This window comes from Falco punctatus, assembly GCF_963210335.1.
Source record: "Falco punctatus genome assembly, chromosome: 1".
In the NCBI taxonomy this organism is placed as follows: domain Eukaryota; kingdom Metazoa; phylum Chordata; class Aves; order Falconiformes; family Falconidae; genus Falco; species Falco punctatus.
In genome coordinates, this window is record NC_137580.1 from 103,728,996 (window position 1) to 103,754,273 (window position 25,278).

The following is a 25,278-nucleotide window of genomic DNA, read 5'->3' on the forward strand; positions in this document are numbered from 1 at the left end:
TTAAAGGAAAAACTTTTCAGAACATTTTTACTTTTGTGGTAAAGGTTTTTACATGTATACACAGAACTTCTGCTGAGGAAATGTAAGAATTCTTTTACTGCTGGATTATAAAATGGTGAAAGTAATGCCAGAAGTATCAACTTTGTCCTAAAATGCATCACCTAATTTCTAAATCACTGATTTGGTGGTCTTAATCTTACCCATTCCAGAAGCAAGCTTTGCAAAAGCTCATCTCAGAAGTGTTTTAAAGCAGTTACAGGACACATAATTCACAAATAAAAGAAATAAGCTGACCTCCAACACACATCCTAGCACAAAACCCACAAGGGTACTGGTTAGTGGCTTTAGTGCTATTCAGATAAGAAAGAGAGGTGCCAAGTTTAGTGGTTTTTATCTCATATTTATCAATATGAAACAAATAACATGTGTAACTCATAATTTCTGTTATGGTACAATTCTTCCCAGAAGCTAGTGTTACGTAGAAATTTTATGTAACTACAGTGTGCTTGTAAAAGGATGTGCTCTTCAGAACGAATGATGCAAAATCTTTTTAAAACCTAAATTCATGCTATTAAATAAGGAGTATTCTTCATTACCGAGGCTTGAAAAATATGCAAAAGATCTGTCGCACATCATTTCAAAACCAGCCCAGTAAGCCCAACACGCTTCAGTGCACGATGGTGGTATAACATAGACTTCTGGAGTGGGTATGTTTGCCAAGCAGTGCAAGAATCCAAACTGCAGGCAACGCTGGCACATGATCCTATTTAATCAGTGACAAGTAAGGCAGGCATTGCAAAACATTTTTTTTGGCTGTAAAAACGCCCAATGGACTGAAGTCAATGAACCGGAGAACTGACCTTCGATGGTGACCTCGACCTCCGGATCCTCGCTCGTTTCTGACGGGGCATGCTGGGAGGCATCTGGAGGGGGAAAACCAGGATTGCTGACAAACGCACACGGAAAAGGTTTTTAACCAAGCACTCCATGACTTTGTCTTTGAACTAACACTTGTCAAAGCAGCCCCCTGCATTCACAGCGTGCAACAAAACCAGAAGCAAAGATATCTTACCGTAAGCCTTTAAGCAATTCAAGACCAGGGTACGGAGGTGGGGATTATACTTGCTAAATTGCATGTGCAGCAGTGCAGCATTGGTGTTATCGACAGTGGGAAAGTTCTTAGTCTTGGCTTAATGGGATTAATACAATCGTAAATATTTTTCCCTTTGATATTGAGGATTACCAAAAAACATAAACAAAGGCTCTGTTTCCCTTCAGATGATGTATTTCTTTACCATTTATACAGACTCTTAGCTGTTGCACTGTTCTGTAACAGGCTGCAAGGGCAAGAGTGAGGAATGGGAGGGAAATCCATAATCCCACTGCTTTTGCCAGGGCAGTCGGGACCAACACAATAAATAGGATTACGCCTATCAATACTTGGTGGGAGCAAGAGCAGCCTGCGTTTAGCTGCAGTAAAATTTTAAAAAGTGAAGCTAATTATATTGGAAACTCTTTCAAAACTAGGTAGAGGCATATGAAGGAATATATTTTAATTATTCTGGCAGAGTAACGCTGCCCTTGTGCATTTTGAAGAGGATCTTCTTTCAGATCTCTCTAAGCTGGACGTGCGTCACTTTGGGAGCAAGTCTGAAGGAATCTCTGTTTCAAAAGCTCTTCACATGATGTCATGTACAGTAGAGATTCAGCAAATCTACTGAGACACCTTAAGTATTTATATTCAAACTATGTCAAATGTATCATCTAGTTCATAGAAAACATCGCATGAGGTTTTGATCTAATGGAGAGGGAGTGCTGGGCAGGTAACTAGTGAATGCAAAGCACAACAAAAGGGAATAATTGGGAGGGAATGGTCTTTTAGCAGACATGAAGTGTGGTCATAAAAATAACTATCACCTCAATTAATCACTTAGAACCTTTTTTGAGAGCATTGGAAAAGTTTAAAAACAAAAATTAAATAATAATAAAAAAAAAACCAACCACAGTTTTTGGAAATTTAAGAACAGCCACAGAGACTGGCAAATGGTTCAGCCAGCCCAGTACCACATCCCTGAGAAATAGCCGTAATTATGAGAAACATGCGAAAACATCAGAGCAGATGGTAACAAAGTTCTGGAAGAAAACTCCCAGATGGGACATCTCTGAAGTCATACTGAACCAGCTGGTTTAAACACTACAGCAAGGGGTTTTTTACGGTAAAACACACACAGCTCCTAAGCAGCAGCCGCCTTCACTAAATGTTGTCGCTCACGGGCGCTGTCTCCTGTTTCTCAAATGTTCTTTCGTTTGGTTTAAAACAACTTTGGATGTGCATCCCCTTAACCCTCTGACTGCTGCACCTCATGCTCCCCACTCCTCTGGTCCCACGGACACCTCGGACACCTGCACCAGCTGCTGCTGGTCTTGGGCATCCCAGGCACGCGGGAATTCTGCCGGTTCCTTTTCCACCCTCTTGTCCAGGTTACTGGAAGGGAAAACCAGGCAAAACCGCCAGCACGCCCCTCTGATGCCTTCCTTGGCAGAAAACAACTGTTTCTGCCAATCTTCTGCATCACAGGCTGTCGCTTTCAGCAGAACTTTAAATGCCAATTACATGTATTTCTTTAACAGAAGAATATACACCAATGACTTCATAAAATCCAAACGCTGTCATTGATTTTTCTTTCTTACTCATTTTTGCGAGGATCAGCAATAAAGAATCTTATTTTACAGAGCCCAGACAAGACTACCTATGCTGCATGCCTACTTAAACAACAAACAGAATTTAAGAAATTTAAGTTAAGACTGTTTGTGATTTTTAGCCACTGCCTATAGACTTTTTCATAAATACTACTTTCACAAACAACAGATTTATTCTATTCAGCAAAACCAGGGTCCAACTGTCAGCGTTATTTCTTACAGGAACTTGTAAAGGAGAACAGATTTGAGAAAAGGGTGTGTAACAAAAACCCGTATTCCGGGTTAAATCCGGGTTAAATCCGTATTAAACGAGCCACGCTCAGCATCTGTAGCTATAAAATTCTATATAGTCAAAACCAAAGCAAAGCCATTCAGTCATTTCATATCTTCACGGTCAGTCATAAAGCTCATGGTATTATGCTCAGGAAAACAATTATTTTTTTAAACATATTTCAAATCTCCATATAAAATTATATAAATTGTATATATAAATTGTATGAATATATAACAAAATATAAACCAAAATATATAACAAAAATATATATCTTAATACATATTTATATTTTAAATATTATAAATTTATTTCTTCTCAAATAAGTAGATTTAATAGTGCAGTCAGCAAGAGCACAGAGCTTTATCCTCCTTTATCAAGAAAAACGCTTTTGCGTTTCACGTAAGGGTGCCCTTACCCGTGGTGACACTGCCCTGCAAAGCAGAACCAAGGGGATTTGTTGCACACTGTGGCCCTGACACTTAGCACTCAGGATTGAGAGTCAGGTGCTTGGGCTGAAGCTGTCTGCAGAACGTCAAAGCACTAAAATGTTGGGTGACAAGCATCTTACAAATGCAATTTCCGATTTAAAAGATCGGCAGCTCCCATCACAATTGTTTATAGTAAGCCACGGAGCAGCACCATTTGGGAGATTAAAAACAAAACAAAAAAACCCCAAAAGCCAACCTTGTGGAAAAGTGGAAAGAGAAGGGTCGGAGAAGATGCACAACTTAATTAAAGTGCCATTTTTTCAAATATTTCTGTAAAAAAATATATCCAATGATGTTAATTTATTCTCAGGAAAAACATTCCTTCTCTCTGACCTTCTACCAGGATTCCCACATCTGTCCCTTCACTGTCATCAGAACCCTGGTGGCTTCCTTTAGACAAACGTGAAGTAAAAACCATATACCACCATGAAAATACAAAAGGAACTTTTAACATCGACTATTCAAAGTAAGGATTTCTGTTAAGCAAAAAATCCAGAACAAGAATGTTCACCTGAACAACATACAGAAAACCCAATTTCTGAATTTTAAGAAGAAATTCGCGGGCTGGACCGAGTGCAGATTAGTATTTTTTTGCAAATGGGCAAACAATATTTTAAATAAAAACTGTAAGAAGCTGAAAAAAACCTCCTACAATTCTGGGATAAATTCCTTCCCGCTATTGTTCCAACCCGGTAAGGAACTCCTTCCACCGAGCACAGACGTCCCACATATTTTTTTCCACATGCGCCTGCTCCCCTCATGCACAGCTGAATTAGCAGAGATTTATGAAACTTCATAACTAACCATGAATTGGACCGAATTTCTTGAGAAACATAAATTCCCACAAATTACTTTAGTGTGATCAACCTGATGCTCCTTTTTGACTCTAGAAAAGAAAGGAAGGCGATTCCCTTCTAGGTGTCTCTCTCCTTGGACACCTGAAAATGAAGGCAATGGAAATTTTCGCTTCTTGAAATTTAATTTGAATTTAATTCACAGTTTAAATTTGAAATTGCAATTCCAGTACCTTAACTCTTACTTCAAATGAAGGAAGTGGACCCCTGGAAAGTTAACACATGCAATTCCCCAAGCAGATGTCAGAAAAATACAATGGAAAGACCTACCGGTGTAACTTTTTGCGAGGGCGATTTTTTCATCCATCTCCGACGTTTCGGAAGGGCCTGCTGGGGAACAAAGGCATTTATTTTTTTTGTGAGAGAAATCTCACAGCAAACGCATTTTTCAGGTGCACAGAGAAATTTGCCAAATCACTCTTCATTTCAGTTATCACGTACTATCTAGAATACTGAACTCAGGGAAGACGGTGCAAAATAGGAAAAATTTATAAACCCTTCCTTATCCAGTTCAACAGGGTAAAAATGTTGAGGGGCTGGGGGCAGGGTGTGCATTCCATGGGATGCTGAACAGCCAGAGACTCACGCGGAACAGCAGGTTTTCAGCTCTTTTGGTGTTAATAAACTAATTTTAAAACACGAAATGTTGATGGTTCTGCCCTTTTCCACTGAATTCTTGATCAGCTAAATCTTTTCCCCGTTTGCTAAAAATTTGTATTCCTAGGGGGTCCCTTTCTGACTTTACCATTTCTACCGACGTTAGGCAAATTCAGAGAGATTAAAATCATTCACCACACTCCAAGGCTGTTTGCTTCTCACCACAGCCGCCCCTTCGAAGGCGATACATGGACCGCTTTCACAAGGCTGCTGCAGAAAGCAGCACGCAAATGACACTTAAAAAGATTAAATTAACACCCCTAAAATGCTCCTGCTTAATGCACCGGTGCTCCTGCAGTTACACTGAAAGAGGGAACTGCTTACAAGGGCTTCACACTGAGCCATGGACCATTCTATACCACCGAAACAGTATAGGTATATAAAGGTATATATACCTTTATATACCTATATATATATATACACACATATACATACACACACACACTCCTCATATATATATAGGTATATAAAGGTAGCCTATATATGGCATATAGGAACGTCCTGCTACGATTAACTGCAGCTGAAGGCTTTGGACTAATTACTAATTGTGCCGTACAAATCAAATCTTTTCTGTGTTCATTCGCAAAAGGGATCTGCGGAAGATCACCGAGCTCCCCAGCAAGTCTGGCTGTTCAGAGGTAGGTTTGTAAGAGTATCAGCAAAGCTTATTAATCGCTTCACAACAGAAAAGCTGTTGTTAACTAATAGGGCAAGTGAAAAAATTTAAGCTGTGTTTCATATGCACAGTAAGCAAGAAATAATTTGCCACAATCAGACGCTGGAAGTATTTCAGTCAACTGAATGTACGTACGCAGCATCAAATATTATGAGTTACTCAAGAAAAATGAGTATTTAGAAAACATGATTATTAGGTCGTTACAATAATGCTGACTTGAGATCGTCCTGCCTAATCTGATTGCTCAGATTCTCAAAGGGATTTTACATTAACAGGATTTCAAGTGAGGAGCCTATGCAAGGTTCTTTGTTTTACATGCATCTCTTTCAGTAAGTGCTGCTTCAATCTGCTGTCACTTTTTCTTTGCTGGGGCAGGGAGGGGGGTGTTTTGGTTTGTTTTTTTTCCTAATTGTCTGTTCAGCTCAGAGGAGCTCCCTGATTTGGTTTTAAAATACAGCTCCAGAGCGGGATGGGCAGATCCCAAGATGGGAAAAAGCAGGAGGAGGAGGAGGATGGCAGAAGCCAGGGACACTGGCAGTGCTCTAGGACACCGAGGAGAAATGCTCATCCAAAAAGCAGGATTTGCACCCATGATGGGTGAGTGGGAATAGAACGCAGCCTCCCTGGGCACGCTGGAAAACATCTCCATGGACTAAACTTGTTTTTATTTCAATAAGCATATTGAGTGCATGCAGCCAGACGGGTATGTCATTTCCTAAGGACTCCTCTGAACATGCAATTATTATAATTCATAATGCACTGACACACAGAAGCATGCATCCCATTATAAGCAAATATCCTATTATAAGCACACATTTTTGTGTTTATTCCTTTAATTCAGAAATCCTGACAGGATTGTTTTTCCTACATATTCTGCGGTAGTCTCTATACTGCATTATTTACATGCTGTGACACAAATAAAAAAGGAAAAACAGAGTCCGACACATTCAAACTTAAGAAAGATTTCTCTAGTTAAAAAGAGACACTCACTAGGCTTACAGCCCTTGGGATTAAGCACAGAGTATTCAGTACTTTCAGCTTTAATACAATGAAAACTACAGTACATGCAGTAAATCCATCAGATTTTTTAAGTGACCCACACAAACTGTTTTATGAAGCTTTTCTTTTTTTTATTATGAAGCTCTGACAGAGGGAAAAAACAGCATGAAAAAATTGTTTCAGAAATTAGAAAGTGTAAAACAATATATCCCACTAGCTTAATTTAGTAAAGGCTAGAAAATTAAATTTAAAAGAATTCAGAAAGTTCTACCACCAGAAGATATTAACAAAAGCAGATACATTTCCACCTGACTGCACTCATGCACTTAATGGTCAGACACGCACATATCACATAACCAAGAAAAGCAAAAAGGTACGGCGGTAACCAGATCAGAAGAAGTTCCATCTAGGAATAAAAGTATGAGGAAATCAGGAAAAAAAAAAAAAAAAAAAAAGCAAGAGAACGCCAGAGACAAAAACTTAGCTCCACAGCAGCAGGTAGGATGCAGGAGGGAGGATGGACACAAAGGTGGGAGATTTAATTACTAAAACCACAGGACACATTAGAATCTTGCAGTACAGCTACATCTTGGGGTCCAAACTCAAGACGTCCAGGCAGAGCTAAGTAGCATCACCCTGCACCAGAACAAGCACCAAGCAGGCTTGCCAGCTGACGGCCGGCTCTGCCACCCAACACAGACACCCAGGAATTCTCTAACAGACGAAAACTGGGTCTTGCATGAGCAAACACCTTGTTACGTATCGCACCTACACCATGTGCTGGGCTGGCACCTGCACTGAAACAAGACCTTTGTAAAAAGATGTCTATTGCCATAAAGTGTACGCTGCCGAAATGCCTCTTACAAAGACGTCATTTTTCACATTTTAACAATGCCTGTAAAAACAAGAATCACGTCACTCCCTCGGCAGCCGCAGCTACTCCTTCTGTTCACCCACCAACAAACCCTTCACTTATGCCTTGTTCAGATCCCTCAGCCTGTGCCCAATGGATTACACCCGAACACTGCAGTGCCAAACCCGTGGCACTTGGCAGAAGGAATGGATTTATCATCTTACGGATTAGTACCGTCAGCGATGCTCACTTTTCTGGCGACACAGATGGCAGCGATGTGAGCAAAATGTAATTCCCAGGGTAGCAGCAGAACGCTTTTAGGAAACACGACACAGTGCTTACTTGTTTTCTCCATATATTCTCTGGAATGTCTTGGTTTAAGACGGTGCGACTCACACTGTGGGGTTAGAGCACTGCCAGCCCAGCTTTACAGCTTCAGCCCCATTAAAATGGATGTTATTTCTAGTATCATCTCCAAAGGAGGAATATTTTGTTGTTAAGACACACCAAAGGCATTAATGACTTTCACCGTTCCAGAGTGAGAATAAAAGCATGGTTTACATTCCCATTCTGGGCTTGAATGTCAATATCTTCCTGCAGAAGATATTTTCAGTTTCATTTGGTTTTAACGTCCTGTATTTTAACTGCCTCACTAATATTTCCAGAAATTCAAAAACTGACAGCACTGGTCAACCACATGGTGTTTTAACGGGAAAAGATGTCAGGCAGTTTTTATACACTTGTAAGTGGTTTATAAGCTAAACCATTCCATTCAAGGGACAGCAGTCTAGAAGCTGACTCAGCCAGCTCGCAGGATGCGCTGTTTACAGCCTTTTCCTTCCTCTTCCACTTCTCTTGGGTTTAACTTCAAGGCGTCAGTGGTAAATTCACAGGAAAACACGCCTCTGAGGAAAGGGTCGGTCCTTAGTCAGCAAATTGCTCCGTTCTGCATGGGCTGTCTCCAAAAAGCCTTGCTTTACTCCGTGCTGATGAAGGGGATTGAAGGTGGCACAGATCCCCAAGAAATTCTCTTTATGTATTCTTGCTTCTTTGTAAATTGGGGAGGGGGGGGGGAAGAAAAGTATAGCTCCTAATTCTATCCTGCTAATTGATTCAGAGCTGCTCTCATTCTGGCACTGATATTTTGACCTCATTTTTTTCCATCAAAAGCCTTCAAGGTAGCCTGGGTCTTACGGGCAGCCTTCCAGTCCGAAGCTGGGATGCGGGTCTACTGATGTCCAACACACCAGCTCAGCAGCCCCCCGCCTGCAGGGAAGCCCGTACAGAAGCTGGGAGGGTCTGCAGGCACAACGAGGCATTTGCATTAATGCAAATTAAGGCAGTACAGAGCACATGCCCTGCTGCTTGGCTTTAGGCTCGCACGTTCCCGACTGGTCTGGCAGAACAGAACGCCGGTCCCTCTGCAACAGCCATGGAAACACATCTATTCCTACAGCGTAGTAATAGGCTTAATCTAAGAGTACAAACCACAATTCAACCACTGAACTCAGAAACAGCATTTTAACTAACATTTCTTTTCATAAGAGCCATAGTAAGTTGGTACTTCTAGATAAGGTATATGCAGGACTATTAACTGTAACAGCCGGGATGCTCCAGTATGTGCTGTTTAGTCCTGCAGATCTCTGCTCAGTCCTTTTCCTCATTTAGGCAATAGTCAAAATCCAGACCTTTCTTCCACAACAGGTTGTCTTTGGTGCCACTCAAAGCATTTAACACTGGAGTGACATTCCCATCTGTCCAGGACACTGGAAAAAACCCACCCACTGCCACCAGTGCCTACCGATGGAAAAGCACCCCTAACGCTCTGTCGAACACCCATATGCAGTTTTGGATGGCTAAAGTCCCTATTTCTCAGTCTTCTTCTTGTGTACTGCTAAAACATTTCTAAATTTAGTAATTCAGCATTAACTCGTGGAGACACCCAAACGGTGCAGCCTGCTCCAAGATAATAAGAGATTAAAAGAATGTCCACCTACAGGTGTAATTTTCCCCGCGTTTGATTAACGGGGGAGTTTTGTGCGCCACCGAGGCAGACAGCGCTATGGTTAGCATCACAGATTGGTCAGAAGAAGCAAACTCTCAGGGAAAAAACAATAGCCGTGAAATTTCATCAGTAAATCATTTTCTCCAAGAAGCCCAAAGCAGATTGCTGTTCTCTAACAGTTAAGTTGTTTTTTCTCCTAAATCGATAAGCCTGGCTTTTGCTGTAGGGTATTTTTAGTAAGAAGGGTGACCCTAGCCATTTTCTTTTTTTTTTTTTTTCTTTCTTTTCTTTTGCAGTATGTCTCCACAAAGGCAGCGCTGGGCAGACCTGCGTCATTCCTCAGGGATACACCTTGGGACAACTGCACTTGTCTAAGGCTCGCGGCTCTGCACCACCACGCACACACAGACCCCTGTACGCCTCTGGAATTTATAGCGCTCCGCACCTCCAGCCACCCTGGGCTGGAATCTGAGCAGCAGGAACTTGGAGAAATGCAGGGGACAGAGAAATGCAGGGGACGGAGAAGGAGAAATGCAGGGGACGGAGAAATGCAGGGGACGCTGCTTTCCTGCGGGGTGACATCTTCAGCTCACACACGCCGGTGCTTTTAACCATATACACACTCTGGTCTCCTGTTTAATGCAAGTCTGGAGGGCTACGCTGGGAGAGGGGAAAGGGGGTGTTATTAATCAAGCACCATTTCATCGGAAAGATAAATACCAATACCTATTCCTCTCCACAAATCAGAAGGTTTAAATGGAAAGTTCTGTAAAAGACAATAGAAATGCCACCCCCCCAAATCCATATTGCTTAGGCTGCGCCGTGGAAGCATACTGCATAAATGAGATTTTTTAGCTCGGACGTGCTGCGCTACAACAGGTGCCTATTCTGTAAGGAAGCGATTTCAGTACAGACTCGCTTCAAACAGCATTGGATTACACTTTGGGCTACTGGCCAACTTCTGACATTGCCTTTATGCATGAAATGGAAAGCCACAAAGGGCTGGAAAGCAAAAAAGATGACAGGACTTGGGCTTTAGAAGAAACAATGATTAGGTTGTCTCAAAAAAAGCATCTATTTTCACTACCTTAGATCATGCCTGTAAACTCCCCCATCCCCTGAGGCCAGGCAATGTACAAATAGGAATAAACCATTATCCTAACACTGGAGAATTCACCTTTCCAATTCTGAACTCGACCAGTGACGTTTTGCAGGGCTGTGCAGTTAAGATCTCTCTGAACAGCACTCGCACACTACTTGAGACTACTGAGTCCACAATCCTGTAGTTAGTAGAGCACATTAGAAAATAATCACAAGAATCTTTGTGTCTAAGCACAAAAAACGTCATCTCAGTAATATATAATATTACAAAATGAAAGGATAAAGGATGGGCTGTTTCACACTTCGTTGTTGACCATGCAGCTGTCCTTCAAAGGTGCACGGCAGCTTGCCCGAGCTCTTTTGCATTGCTCAACTAACCTAACAACAAATGCAAACAGGCTGAAATAATCAATTTAGGGTTCTAGTTATTGTATAGTCCCATTCATACTCATGACTTCTTAATTACCATTCATTTCAACCTACAGACATAACCATTTCTTGCTTTCCACTCCCAGCTGAGGTTAACACGCAGTATTATCTGGATACGTAGAGATGCCTTCAAACATGCACACAACCCGAGTCACACGGACCTCGCATTACACTTTGTCTATAGAAATAAACCTTTCAAGATTTCAAGACAATTTTGACACATACTGGTCATTCCATACAAGGGAAGTGATTGATACACCATAAAAATTACTGCAACTTTAAAGAAGCGGTTGGAGCGGTGCTGTGGGCAGCGTTGCTGTTGGGGTTTGTTTCCTGTTTAAAGAGGTCACTGGAGTCGGAGTCTGCATACTGGACCATCAGAAAAAACCCAAGCAGTTCCAAAGCCTCCTGGAACTTCTCCCTGAGCCCAAACACACACACATGGGAATGCTGAAGTTGTACTTTAGCTCTTTTGGCATTGTTCAGAACAACCGAAATGATAGCCAGCGCGGAAACGTTGTATCCCCACAGAGCTAAGCACTGGCACATTTAATGACCAATAATAAGTAAAAACAGAAGCACACTTAAAAACAGAGAGCAACACTTAAGCAATCAACCCTTTCATGAGTTGATTATGAGATATATTATATTAATGAGATAGTATCATTACCTGGAATATTATATTGATAGTAGTCAGGATCATCTGATTCCTCCTTCACTGTTACTGTTGCCATTTCTAAAGAAATTCCTGTAGAAGCAACAAAGGAATCAACTACGGAAACCAATAATAACCAGATTCTTAAAAAAAATCCAAACAAAACAGCTACCAAGATCCTAGCTGGTGTCTACTAAAAAAAAAAAATAATATTTTGAGGTGCTGAGACACTAAACAACTGTTGAACTAAAACAGCAGTAACAAAGCGACCTGCTGGTTTCTTGCATTTCAGTTTGGTCACTGTCAGAAAGGATTCAGGCTCAAATGTTTCCCTACAAACTCAGTATCCTTGGGCATTTTTTTTTTTAAACCGCTAAATAACACATAGTGCTATTAATTATTTATTTATTTCCATTTTAGCTAGAAAACAGACATTCGGTCGCTTTCGGTATTTTAGTAGCATTAACAAATAAACCGAGTTTTCCTCTCCCCATCACAAACCAATCTTGAATCAGAACAAAACAAAGAACAAGAGGGTTTTTCTTCTTCTCCACTTTACTTACAAAAATACCTTATTTTAGTCTACCAAATTTTACAAATCTCCTCCTCCTAGAAATGGAAACATTTGGCTAAGGTTCAATACTTAATAAAAACTCCAGCTGCAAAGTGGACAATTTTAAGGAGAGAGAAGTTTTTCCTTCTCACGAAGGATGGCTCTCTGCTGCTTTTTTTCTTGGAGCTTCCCATCTTTGCCTAAATTCAGCCTTCGGAAGAGAAACTGACCATTTCTTTGCAAAATTTTGAACCTACCAGAGTCCTCGCTGGGTTCCGTTTTCACTTGGATAGGAGGACAACTACAAGAATAAACAAATCAAGCACATTGTCACTATAAAAAAACAAACACCACATTTCTGGAAAGTTCCTCAAGCTTTACAGGTTTGTCAAGCAAAATCAATCTCCCACTATTTTTTCCCCCAGTGTTATTTTTTCCCCACTAGGAACACAAAAATAAAAACTCTGCATCTTGGCTTATCTGATTTATCTCAAGGAGATTGCCAGGAATCTCCCATCCCTACATTTTTGGTACGTACACAATATTCAAAGCATGTTTACCATTTAATGAGAAGCAAACTCAGAAGCACAGAAAACTGATCCCCTGTTTTCATGTAAACCAATTTTTTATTTATTCCAGACATAATCCCTTCATTTACTAACAAAAAAAGTTATTTCGCTTTTTTTAATTGAGGAGGGGGAAGGAAGCAACATTAAATCTATTCCCCATAGCTGCTGGACCATAAAACATGACAAACTTATCCGTGACAGATAGACTGTGAATTAAGAACACTCATTGGGCTAATTAAACCAAGGGGAAACTTTGCCATCTGTTTAATTCTCAAGTTTCCCCACAAATAACGGTCAAAAGAAAGACAAAAATTCAGCTTCATGCTTTTTATAAACCCAGGCAAGCAAAAGTTATCCAAAGGTCAGCTGGACAGCAAAAGCACATTAAGAGAAAGATAAACTATATAGTAATACATAGTTGATACAAAAAAACTACATTATTTTAAATTCACCTTCCACCTGGAGGTATAACTGAATGTGAAGGTTCTGTCATATGAGCTCCTGAAAGTTAAAAGACAATCTTTGAATTTCCTGCACTCTATTTTTCTTAAATACAAATTGAAAATGTAACATTTATTTCACGAACGAAAAAGCTGATCACATTTTACAAGCATATGTGCCTATTTTCTGTATTCAGTTAACGAGGGCGAGATCTCATTAAATTGTTTTATTAATATATAAAGCAACACCAATATACAATTACTTCAAATGTGCATTTCACCGTGCTTTTCAGTGCTCCCTTTCATAAGGCTAAATGAAAATCTTGGTAAACGAAGGCAAACAAATCTTTCACCTCAACTCTGCTAGAAGAAAATGGACCATTTGATAGAGATTCAGCTTAGCCCTAATTACAGCCAGACACAAACAGGTTATGTTTTTAGAATGTCATTTACCACCCTGAAAACCTGCCTTGCATTTTCAACAGAAATATATTATTACCACAACCTCTATAATTTCCCACTCTCCAGACCTCTCGCTGGGCACGGGCAGCACATTTCTGATTTCACTAACCCAGCATCAACTACTGGCTCTTTAACCTGAGAAAGTGAAATTTCTTTTTTTCACTATATTCCTATACAGATTGCTTCATCCTCTCCGTAAAACAAATCCTCACATATATGAATTCTGCAAGTAAAGCAACGTGATCCCATGAGAGGAACAGGAGGGATTTCTTCTTAGCTAGAAGGGAATCTTCGCAGTTTTAAAAAATCTCACTTTAGCTCAGATCTTTTAAAATATAGAGGCCTTCATAGGAACTACAACACCCAGCCACTTTAGAAGATCAAATTAATTTAAAAAATGAGATATAAGTGCCGTAATCAGCTACGCATTGGAACACGGAGCACTGCAAAGTCTTAGCATCTTCTAAAAAGGCGATGCAGCCCTCCATCAGTTCACTTCTTTCCCTGTGATACTATCCAATTCACATTACATTTAAATTCAGTAAAAGGAGGAAGAATATGATAGAACAAGCTTTATCTCTAATTAGTTGCTCCTGGCAGAGCGCAATAAAGGACAAGGTTATAGCTCCTTAAGTAAGGCACCTCACAGTCTAGGAATTTCTGCGCAGTTTGCCACTTTATCCATGTGACCAAATCTTGTACCTATATTGCTGACTAAATTAATTTTTTTGATCTGTTTCTGTTTAGTCTGAGTAAGTAGTAACTTACCTAGGTGTTTCTTTGGCTCTAGGAAAGGCCTGTGTGGAAATACGGAAAGAAAAACCCACAGCTTTAGCAAAGGCATCGTTACTTACTTGGTAGCGTAACATTAAAGAGAGACCACTCCTGTTTAAGAGAAACAGGCTGCAATGTATTTAATTAAAATTAACCTGACTTCATTTAAGTAGAAAGCCAAAGTGGACAGACAGAGCAGCAGAAGAAAGACCAAATAACCTTTTGATGATAAAGGAGATCCCAGACTTGTTTTCCAAAATCCATTTCAGGGTCGAAGCATCGTAGTTCGCTGGGTGTTTAAATGCCAGCCCTTCAGGCAGACCCTGCACCACCATGGCAGACTGGTCCCTCTGGATCTTCTCATATGGCACAGGCACCACTGTTGACTTTCCTAAAGCTTTACCTGGAGAAAGAAAAAAAAAATTCCACCATGGTTGTTTCGAGGTCAAGAATGCTCAAGAAAAGGACAAGTCCCTATAAAACTCATTATTCTGGAGAGAACTGGAGCAAATATGCAAGGTGCAGGGGTTCACATCCCACAAAACACACCAAGAAGAAAACTATCCAATATACAAGTATGGTTTAGAATTGGCTACTAGAAGTTAAACTTAACACCTTAACAGCAGTAGAGTTAGAAAGCTAAGATTGTGCAGTACTTTCTTCCCAACTGCAATAAATATTTAAAAATGCAGAACAGCTCTTTAGAAGACTTTAAGGGACCCACCATAGCAAAAGCAGAAGAAGTCCTCCACTGACTTTCTGAGGGCTTCCAGTTCCACAATATCCACCGTCAGTCTGTTTGCAGGTAGTACAGTCTTCGTTTTCTGCAGTTCTGCAGCCCCCTCCTCTTCCGTAACACCTTATAAAAATAAGACAACAATAATAAGTTATTAAACCTCCCAGTGCCTAGTCCCTCCAGTTCAGACTACAGACAGTTGGAAAGGATTCCTGACAGAAAACCCTAAGAACTTCTTTGCCTTAGAAGCAAATGCACTTATCTATGCACGTGAGCAATTAGCAAATTTGAATTTACATCAAAAGTATTACATCCTCCTTACAACTTTTATAAATATCACCCTCGGAGGTGTAAGAATTAAGCGACACAGCTTTTTTTTGGCATGAAGAAGTAGAAAACGCAATTCATCTCAGGAGAGGATAATACGGTAGAAATAAAATGCAAAACTGCCAAGAAAAGGAAGACCAACAGAGTCACCAGGGGAAGGGTGAAATGCCTGCGTGGAGGGTCCCACCGCTCCCTAGTGCCGTGCATGATGCCTTACACAGCAGTTACACAGCAGTTATGTTCTAGCCCGTTTTGTTCACGCTGTACGTGCTTAACTCTTTATGGAAGGGATCTGACTTTTGCCACAAGAGCTCCTCTACCTTTCAAAAGACATGTTAAGCACACACCTCGTCCAGCCGACCAGAAGGAGCTGCAAACAAGCCAGCATGCAGCACACATATTTCAGCCCTATGCCTTGTTCCAGCCTCTGAGCAAAAGCTGCTGCAAAAGGAGCGAGGGAATGACAATTCCAATCCCCAAAAGCAAACAGAAGCGACCGTTGAAGGTGGCAGCCTTCCTTTAGCAGCACCCCGATCTTGCCAAGATTTCCTGAAAATCACTCAGCAAAACAACAGGGATATATACGTCATATGAAAGAAAAAACATGGGAGATGCTCCGATGTGCAAGGGTGATCAGTGCTGAGGCTGCCCTGGCTTCGCCCTCAGTGAATTTTACTATCTAATTCTATGCTAATATAAGAAAATAAACATCAGTTTGAACAACTGATGACACACAGGTTGTGAAATGAGCTGAAGCAGTGATGCTTTTAGTAAAAAACACTTTCCTCATCTTAAAAACTCCTGTCTTCATTTAAAAGAGACTCTCTTCCTTCCTCTGCAGATCAAACGTCTGCTTTGTGCCCTGGAAACCCACCTCCACGTAGCATCTACCTCTCCCAGCTGCTCAGACCTACAACTTCTCCTTGTTCTGCAACGTGACAGGGCCCACTGTAACACAAAAAATAATGCAAAACCAGAATATGATTCTACACCAATAACACAGGTGCTTAATTAAAGACAGCTTGTAAGGTCTGCCTGCAGACTGGGGGATAGGAGACAGCAGCTCCCATTTATAGCTACATGCAATGCTGCTTTCTGGGTGGGTTTTTTTTTTCCCTACATAAGAGACTGATTCACTGAAAACGCCTTTACTGCCAGTAGCTTCTCAAGAGTGTACCCACACTTTCTAAAAATAACGAGGAAAACAAAAATAAAATGACGACACCGCTCACTTCCCATTAAGATGAAAAGCAAAAAGACATAGCAATTTTCCTACTTAACTGGAAAACGTTGTTACATGATTTTTATCCATATTCTTAAGCTCACATTAGGCATCTGCCTCCCTATCTCTCCTGCATTTGTTGGCCAATTTCAATCAAGTCTGACGAACAAGATCAAGTCTCAAACACAGGAAGATTTACAAGAGCTCTGCACAACTTTGATCTGGTTGATCCTGATAAATTGTGGAGTGACGATGATAAGGATGGGAACAGAAATGATGTACTGAACGGGTGCTACAAAAATCGAAAACACCCTGAACATGCTTTTTATGAGTTCACCTTCCGAAGGTTTTTTTGATGACCATGGCTACCCCCATCCAACCATCCAAAGCCCGTTGAGTACGAGTACGGCAGTTCCCAAAACTCAGAACAGCAGTCAGATGATGATGCTGATGATGAACAGGTAGGTAGAGGAATTCAAAATCGTGACCTGGTTTATATTTAGTAGAGGAATAGAGATTAAAAACTAAATAACCACCCCCAGCAGCCATCCACCTCCTCCCAGCAGAACTGGTGGGCAGTCTCCACTTGCTGGAGGTTACAGGGTTCTCTTGAAGCCCCCACCCCAATTACTGGAGCACTGAAGAAGGATTGAGGCTACACTTGGGAGAGGATGCCTGTGACATTGTCCTGGTTTCAGCTGGGATGGAGTTAATTTTTCTCTGGTAGCTGGTGCAGTGCTGTGTTTTGGATTTGGTAGACAATGTTGACAGCACACTGATGGGTTTGGTTGTCGCTGGGTCATGTTTTCACTGAGTCAAAGATTTTTCAGTTTCTCAGGCCCTGCCAGTGAGATGGCTGGAGGGACACGGGGAATTGGGAGGGGACACAGCCAGGACAGCTGACACGAACTAGCCAAAGGGCTACCCCATGCCACATGATGTCATGCTGAGCATATAAAGCTGGGGGAAGCAGGAGGAAGGAGGGGGATGTTGGGCGCGATGGCATTTCTCTTCCCAAGTCACCGTTACAGGTGATGGAGCCCTGCTCTCCTGGAGATGGCTGCGCACCTGCCTGCCCATGGGACGTGGTGAATGAATTCCGTGGTTTGCTTTGCTTGCGTGTGTGGCTTTTGCTTTGCTTACAGAAATTTCTTTATCTCAGCCCACAAGTCTTCTCGCTTTGACTCTTCCGATCCTCTCCGCCATCCCGCCAGGGGGGAGGTGAGTGAGCGGCTGCGTGGGGCTTAGTCACCAGCCAGGGTTAAACCACGACAGTCCTCTCTGGTGCCCAACGTGGGGCATGAAGGGTTTGTTTGAGCCAACAACAGATTTGACAGGAATGTGCTAGTCCAAATCCATAGCTGTTACCGCTGTGTAGCTATTAATCATCTGCTTGCCATGGGGCTTGCTTGCCTCACTGTGTATTACAGGCTAGTGCTCGTTAATGGCTGGTTTTTTTAATTTCACTGCTCGCTGTGCCACTGATGATCCTCCTGTGCCGTGCCCAGGAACGTTTTGGTAACAGCAACAGCGATGTGCCTGGGCTGGCGGATGGCCAGGGCATCGCTGCTGTACCGCCCAGGCTGGAAGTCTGGCGTGACCTCCAGCCAAAGGGACCTCAACTTGGGGGTGAGTCCACCTGGGAGCAGCACACCCCAAAGTGGCTGTGGCCATGGGTAAGCCCATGCCAGAGCAGCTACATCGCAAAGTGTCTGTGGTCATGGTTATGTCTGTGCCGCAGCAGGGATACCTGCGAAGGGACTGTGGCCCAAGGACAAGTCCATGCTGGAGAAGGTACACCTCGAAGCATCTGTGGCTGCGTGTAAGCCCATGCTGGAGCAGGTTTGCTTCTGAACGGACTGCAGCTGTGGGGAAGGCCATGCTGGAGCAGAGCGGTAGTCACGGCCCATGGATGAGGCCACGCTGGAGCAGCATCACCCTGATAGAACCACGGCTGTGGCTAAGTCCATGCTGCAGCAGTTATCTCCCTGGAGAGACTGCAGCGTGTAGCTGAGGCTCCACCTGGAGCAGGTACAACCCTAAGGGACTGCAGCCTGTGGATAAGTGCAAGCCGGAGCAGGGACAAGAGGAGGATTTCACTGTGGCGTTAAACCCCATGAGCTGGTCCAAAGGGACCAGGGGTGGAGACTGTAACAGATACATTTTTAAATTGTTGTAAGACATGATTTGAGTTGCATGTTACAGGAATTACTATAGCAGGAACCATGACAGAGGTGCAACAAGACCTCATGGGGAAGAGGGATGAGGGGCTATATTTACACCATAAATGACTCAGAAAGGCTGAGGAATGGTTATGTATATGCATTCTCCACAGCTAGGAGTATACCGCAGGATTAGTCCAGTTACTCTGCAAAAGCTATTCCAGATTCAGCAGGATTACAATGACCCAGCTCCTAATAATCCCCGTTTTGCACTGAGAGTCCATATATGATTGAGTGTCTCTTATGTTCCTGTACTATCCAGGTGTCCTGGTTATTCAGAACACTCCTCACTCTTACCTGTCCTGGGTTACTCTTACCTGACTGGGTTTGACAGCCCAGTCTCCCACTTGGCCAGAAAAGGAATCTCCGACCTGCCACCACCCTTATAAAATGGATATACTATAAAACAAATAGGCTACTTTAAATTAAAAAAAGAGCCCTCTTACAAAAAATCTTTACGATGGAACAAAAAATGAAATACTTGACACGATCCCGTTTTAATTTGGCCATTTTTTCTTGTTGCATGGGAGCAGTTACATAGCGACACCCTGCCCTCTGTACGGACAGATGCTGTAGCTTCTTGCCTTCAATACATGCTGTTATGCTTATAAACTGATGAAGACAGTTACAGCTCAGCAGTGTTACACAGCACTTACTCTGAAGGTTCACTAAAGCATCGTCTGAGCGCAGCAGACTGAAATAGGGCACAAAGTGCATCTGTCTTTAGAGCTCCTGACCCCGAGATAAGGGGAATGCTGCTGTTGGGAGGGGGCAGGCAGCACTTCTCCTGCAGAGCAAAGTCACGCCACAGACAAGTGATAAAAACATCTCACCCAAGAACAGGAAGCAAAACCCAAGCTGTAGAAGAGAAACAATTTACTTAACTGAAATTTCCTCAAAAATGTGACCTGAAGATGAGACGCAAACACAAAAAAGCTGGTAGGATGCAGTATCTGAAGCTGATGAAGCTCAACACTCCTCCAGCAAAAGAGCTGTCAGTCCTGTGATATATACATCAGATGTGTACAACATCAGAAGGTTTTTAATCAGGTGGGGTTTAATCGCCCAGGTAGAGAAAGCCAAGAAATGATTGTAAGAGTATGAATGTCACCCCTGCACAGACACTCTGAGAGGCAACTTAAGGGCAACAAAGATTTTATGACAACGCTCAGGTACATATATTTTACCATTTGTGCTTATGGAAAATAAGTTTCTGAAAATAACTACGAGCAATGAAAGAGGGAAAGTAACTGTGTGTGTGGCTAAAAGTGTTTTGCAATGCATCCCCCCAGTTCATCTGTGAGCTTTTTATGGCCATCCAGTTTTACAGTTCAGGAAATTGGACAATAACCTCAAATTAAAGGAAAAAATCATTTTATGTTTATCAAAGGATCGTTTAAACCACAAGAAAAGCAAAGCACCTGAGGCAGAATTTAAGAGTCAGGGAATTTCAAAAAGATCAGCTATCTACAGTAATTTTCTGTCTGTTTATGACCCCGAGGGAACGAGATGGGTGGTCTCCACTGGAAGGTGACTGAACTTTCTTAGCAAGTTGTTGTTTTTTTTTTTTTTTTTTTTAAATTAGCTGTTAACTTCATACCCCTTAACTGGCTAGGCAGAGAGAGAACATGAAAGGCTTCCGACGAGCAGGATGAGCAGCCTAGCTCTAATAAGGTAAAGGTGCTGGAAAGAAAAGGCACCCAGACTGGCACACGACCTGCAAGATGCTCCTGACGTTCCCATGGAGCCAGAGAGGGACCTAGTGGAAGCAACGGAAGCACCCCTAAGGAAGGCAGGCAGAAAGTGACTGTATAAAACTCTTTAAAAAATAACTTGTGCCTACCTATTTAACAGAAGGTTTGAAAATTCATTGTTCTTTTCCTTTCGAGAACTTGGGAAAAAGGGGTAAACTGACCTGTAAAACAAGGAAAACTGCCAGTAACGTAAAGCTTAAGAAAAACAGATTAACCCACCCCTAATGCCATGAGAAAGGGCTTGCAAAAGAGACCATCAGAAATGCATGGCTAGCCAGGGCTGGCCACCACCCAGTAAAGCCCTTTTCCCAGTCTGGGAAGATGGGGAAAAAAGAAGGGAAGGAGAACAGTAGTATAAAAGAGCATAGCAGGCCACAAGGTAAAGCTAAAAGACGGGAGAGTAATTTCCATGTTTTTCACAAAGATCTAGGTTATTAATGAGGACTGCAGCTAATGAACATGTATTAATATGTGAAAAATATGCAGCACAGGACAGCTCAGAAACTACATTATCTGCATTTCAAAGGGTTAGGCAGAAGGCAACTGTAAGCTGAACCATTTAAGCGAGCTCCAGCAGAGACAGCAATGGCAAACAAAAGCAGCCCTTACAGTGAGAAGGACGGGGATAATTGCTTTGGATTTTATTTTTATTACTTGTAACTGCAAATGTTTGGTGATCGCTAGGAATGTTATCTTTAACTAATTCCTAAGTGCGTGATTCATTAGGAATAAACTGATCAAATCTTTAAAGGTAGATGCTTTAACTCACAGCTACATTCTGCAAATACAAAATAGAAAGTGGAACTTAAATCTTGAATCAAAAAAGCTGTTGGGTATTCCAAGAATGAACACAGTTCAGTTCATTTATCAAGCAGTTACAACCACAACACAAAAACTCCCCCCAAAACTAGGGGTGAGGCAGAAACAGATACAAAATATGAACTAGTGCTTCCAATAAACAGAGTACAACATAAATACTTTGACTGGGAAAGCAGAAACCCAGAGTGCTGGAGGCAGTCACAATGTATGTAGGAAACTGCCTTTCCAGCAGGAATATCTGAAGCTTCATGCTTTTTATTAAATAAACAAAAATATCCCACAAGCTTTAGCAATCAGGGCACTCCAGGCATCTTTGTAGCATCCTGGGGAGATGGAGATCCCCAGAACTAACCCACAGCGCTAAGGTTTTACAGTCAAACAGTGGTCTGGGCACAAATACAGAAGACCATCAGGCAGAGAGCTGCAGAACAGGAAAGGAGATACACAAGAACAGCAGTTACCATACCCACAGCTCTCCCAAGCAAAAAGGATTATTAAACTGCTCCCTAATTAACTGCAGGCAGAGCCAGCCAGGTTAGCATTAACACCTCACTGAACAGGCACGATGCAACCTGGCTCACGTAATGTAAAACAGACAAGGGAACACTTACGTGATCCCTTCCACTAGCAGGGATGCAAGGTCTTAGCTCTCAAGGGACAGACACAGTAGGAGTGAATACAGCATGTTTGCCAGCACGGTTAGTCTGGGAAATGGTGATGGGCTACAGTCGGCGCGGCCAGGAGCGGCTCGCTCTCTCTTCTGGTCTTACAATCTGGAGCAGTACAAGTTACTCCAAGCCATCTGTTGCAAAAAGGGAGGTGAAAACACAGGAACACAACCCAGAGCCACAGCAGAGTAAGTTCCCATTAAAAGTGACTGGGAAGAGCCTGTTGTAGCAGGTACTCAGACAGAATAAGCATTTAGCAGAGGTAGTTTTTAGAGAGGCCAATCTCTTAACAGCTGGAAGGAAATCTGCTGTGGGGAGAAAAAAAAAAAAAAAAAAAAAGTTCCAGAGTCAGAGGTGTAAACCAGCTCTGGCTTGGCAAGGGAAAAGCATCCTGACAGTCACAGCTGTAAAAAGCAACTATTCCAACATCTTTCTTTCCTGCTGTGCACTCCGTGAAGCATACCCATTCTGGAGCGCACTGCAAGACCAAAGCTACATCAAAAATCATAGATCCAGCCCCTCATTTGCATTTAAAATAGGCATATATGCAACTCCACAAGTGTTCTGTCAGGATTAATCCTCTGCCTGGCTCTTACAGTCTTCCTTTCATTTACTATCTGCATCTACGATTTGATGACTCCTTTCTCTTCCAAAATACTCTGTAGCTTCAGGAGCAGCGAAAGCCACAGAAGTCTCAGCTGGCCACAGAATAGTTTAGGGCCAAAGAAAATGACTGTGGGAAACCAGTTTCCACACCGGCACATCAAAAAGAAGTGGTATTTTTAAACTAGCTGCATTAGTGTCAAGGGATTAGCCTCTGAGCAACATAAAAATGTCAGCTAGTTACAGAATGGTACTTCTCTATAATACCGTAGCACATAATCAAGACAAAGATGATGATTGTCCTTTAGATATTATAAAGGGGACACACACACACAATCATTAGCAGTTAGATCAAGCCACTAATAACCTCTGTTATTAGAGTAAAACTGAAAATAGATTAGGCTGCTTCCACGCGGGTCAGGGATTCAGTCTGTGCTCAATTTCAAGTCTGAGACATTCTGCTTCAGAGCTGAAAAGCTGACCACCCTGTTCAGATGCTATTCCCGAATTACTACAGGCATGACAAGTAAGATATACAGAATATAATCAGAGGTAATCACAGTTGTAAGGAAGAAGCAAATCAACTGTATTAATACTTCACTTACATCGTTACTGGAGCATCCAAATGGTACCATAGAAGGACTATGGCCTGACTAGCGGTGCAGTACACACCGACGAGCAAGCTGCCAGTGTCAGGGGCTATCTCAGCGATTTAATCAAAGACATTTTTAAGCCCAAGTCCAAAATTAACCCAGAGCTACCAAGTTAATAAAAAGATTCACACTACTGTTGTTTGACTCCCACGTACCATCTTCTAAACACGAGATCTCTCAGGGCTGCACTACCACAGGTTGTTCAGCGTGCCTTGTAGTGAAAGCGCACAGGCAATACACAGATGGGATTGAACACGTCAATAGCTTCATCCATTAGGAAAATGGAAGCAAGCAGCAAGACGTGCCAACCGAGCTTCAGCACATTAAAATTTATATTTATACTAATTTCACTGAGCTTTTATTAAAAAATACTGGCCATGTATCTCTACATCATGCACTTGGGATATCATCACCTACAAAGAGAACACAGTTCAAGACAAAAGTACTGATTCATGAGCTATTTCGATGCCTAAAGAACTTTGCTCTAGATTTTTAGGTACCTAAGTTGTTTTGTAGATATGGTCCTGTTGCTAGCACTGCTTCTATTATTACTAATATTAGAACTAACTGCACCTGTGGTGATGCAGTGGAGAATATGAATGTTCTTTAAACCTCCATCACAAGAGAAGTATTAACTATCTTATTTTTCAAAATCATATTAAGCCATTTGGAGTGCACGTACATCCCGTCAGCAAGACACAGCACAAGACAGATAATGACAGGCACACAAACAATGGAAACTGCTGCTCAGGGCTGTAGTGTCCGCAGGCACTTTTCCATAGGGGATGACTCCAGCCAGCACCACAAATTCCTCCGCAGCAAAGTCCTCATGCAGACAGCAGGCACAGAGCTCGCGTTCACCGCTGGGGAGACCTCTTGAAGCAAGCAAAGCCATCACTTCTGATCAAAACATACCCAGAGCATGCAGCCTGCCTTCCAGCTGCCCAGGCTCTCAGCACGGTGCACGTGATACCGTGGCACAGCCCCAGTCCCAGACAGGTGCACTGCATTCCCTGACAGCACTTCTCTTACTGCGGTATTACAGCCAGAGATGCTAAACAGCGCCCTGGGATGTCTGAATAGCTTTGTCCTGTGCAGACATAGTTTAAACATTAACATTTAACGTAAGGAAAAACTATTTCTGTCACTCAGAGAACAGCCAGAGTAAGATTGCACGAGGAGAATCCCTAGAAACAGATCAAAATTCTGCCACTGAAGGGAACAGAAAGCAAAGACGGAAGCGAGTTGTACCTCTTTGGCATAGCTGGGAAGATGCTGCCTGGAAAGCAAGGTCTAGGCAGTAACAGATTTGCTTTAATCCCACACAGGCATCCTCCAGCCTGTGGGGATGAACAGCGAGGCACAAAGTAGACTGACACTCTCTGGTGTAGGTGTGATGTGCAGATGGACTACTCAGAATCCCATTTACACATTCTTGAAGACCAAAGGATTTCTCTAGTCTTTTCATGCATTTGAAACCTTCTTGGATATTAAGCAGAAAAGCTCATTCTCCACAGAGAAGAGATCTTGCACAGTGAACTGCAGCTTCTGTGGAAGCCAAAACCTGAAGTGAGGACAGTGACTGCTTAGCTGTAACTACAGCTTTGGAGTAGGAACCTGGAATATACCACAGCAAGACCCTAGACGTGGTGTAACTTTAGCCAGAGTGCTTAAATCTCTCTAGACTACAGGGACAAGGTACTACAAGCCCAGAAATGCCAAATTCAGGTGTTCAGATGGAAATTACAGCAGGCCAAAGTAGTCCAACAGTTGCCAGTCCAGTTA

General features: G+C 42.2%; 1 protein-coding gene across 5 annotated transcripts in view; it reads right to left on the bottom strand.

Moving 5' to 3' along the window:
* GTF2I (general transcription factor IIi) overlaps window positions 1–25,278 on the bottom strand; it is a 78,510-nt gene that overhangs the window by 36,932 nt on the left and 16,300 nt on the right. For 4 of the 5 annotated variants that reach the window (XM_080364765.1, XM_080364769.1, XM_080364767.1 and 1 more), the window contains 8 exons: window positions 15,214–15,348; window positions 14,709–14,892; window positions 14,484–14,512; window positions 13,266–13,314; window positions 12,502–12,545; window positions 11,707–11,784; window positions 4,587–4,646; window positions 861–923 (listed from right to left, as the gene is read on the bottom strand). In XM_080364765.1, the coding sequence (XP_080220891.1) occupies window positions 861–923; window positions 4,587–4,646; window positions 11,707–11,784; window positions 12,502–12,545; window positions 13,266–13,314; window positions 14,484–14,512; window positions 14,709–14,892; window positions 15,214–15,348 (642 nt within the window). The remainder of the gene's footprint in view (window positions 1–860; window positions 924–4,586; window positions 4,647–11,706; window positions 11,785–12,501; window positions 12,546–13,265; window positions 13,315–14,483; window positions 14,513–14,708; window positions 14,893–15,213; window positions 15,349–25,278) is intronic. The other variant, XM_080364766.1, reaches the window with a different exon arrangement.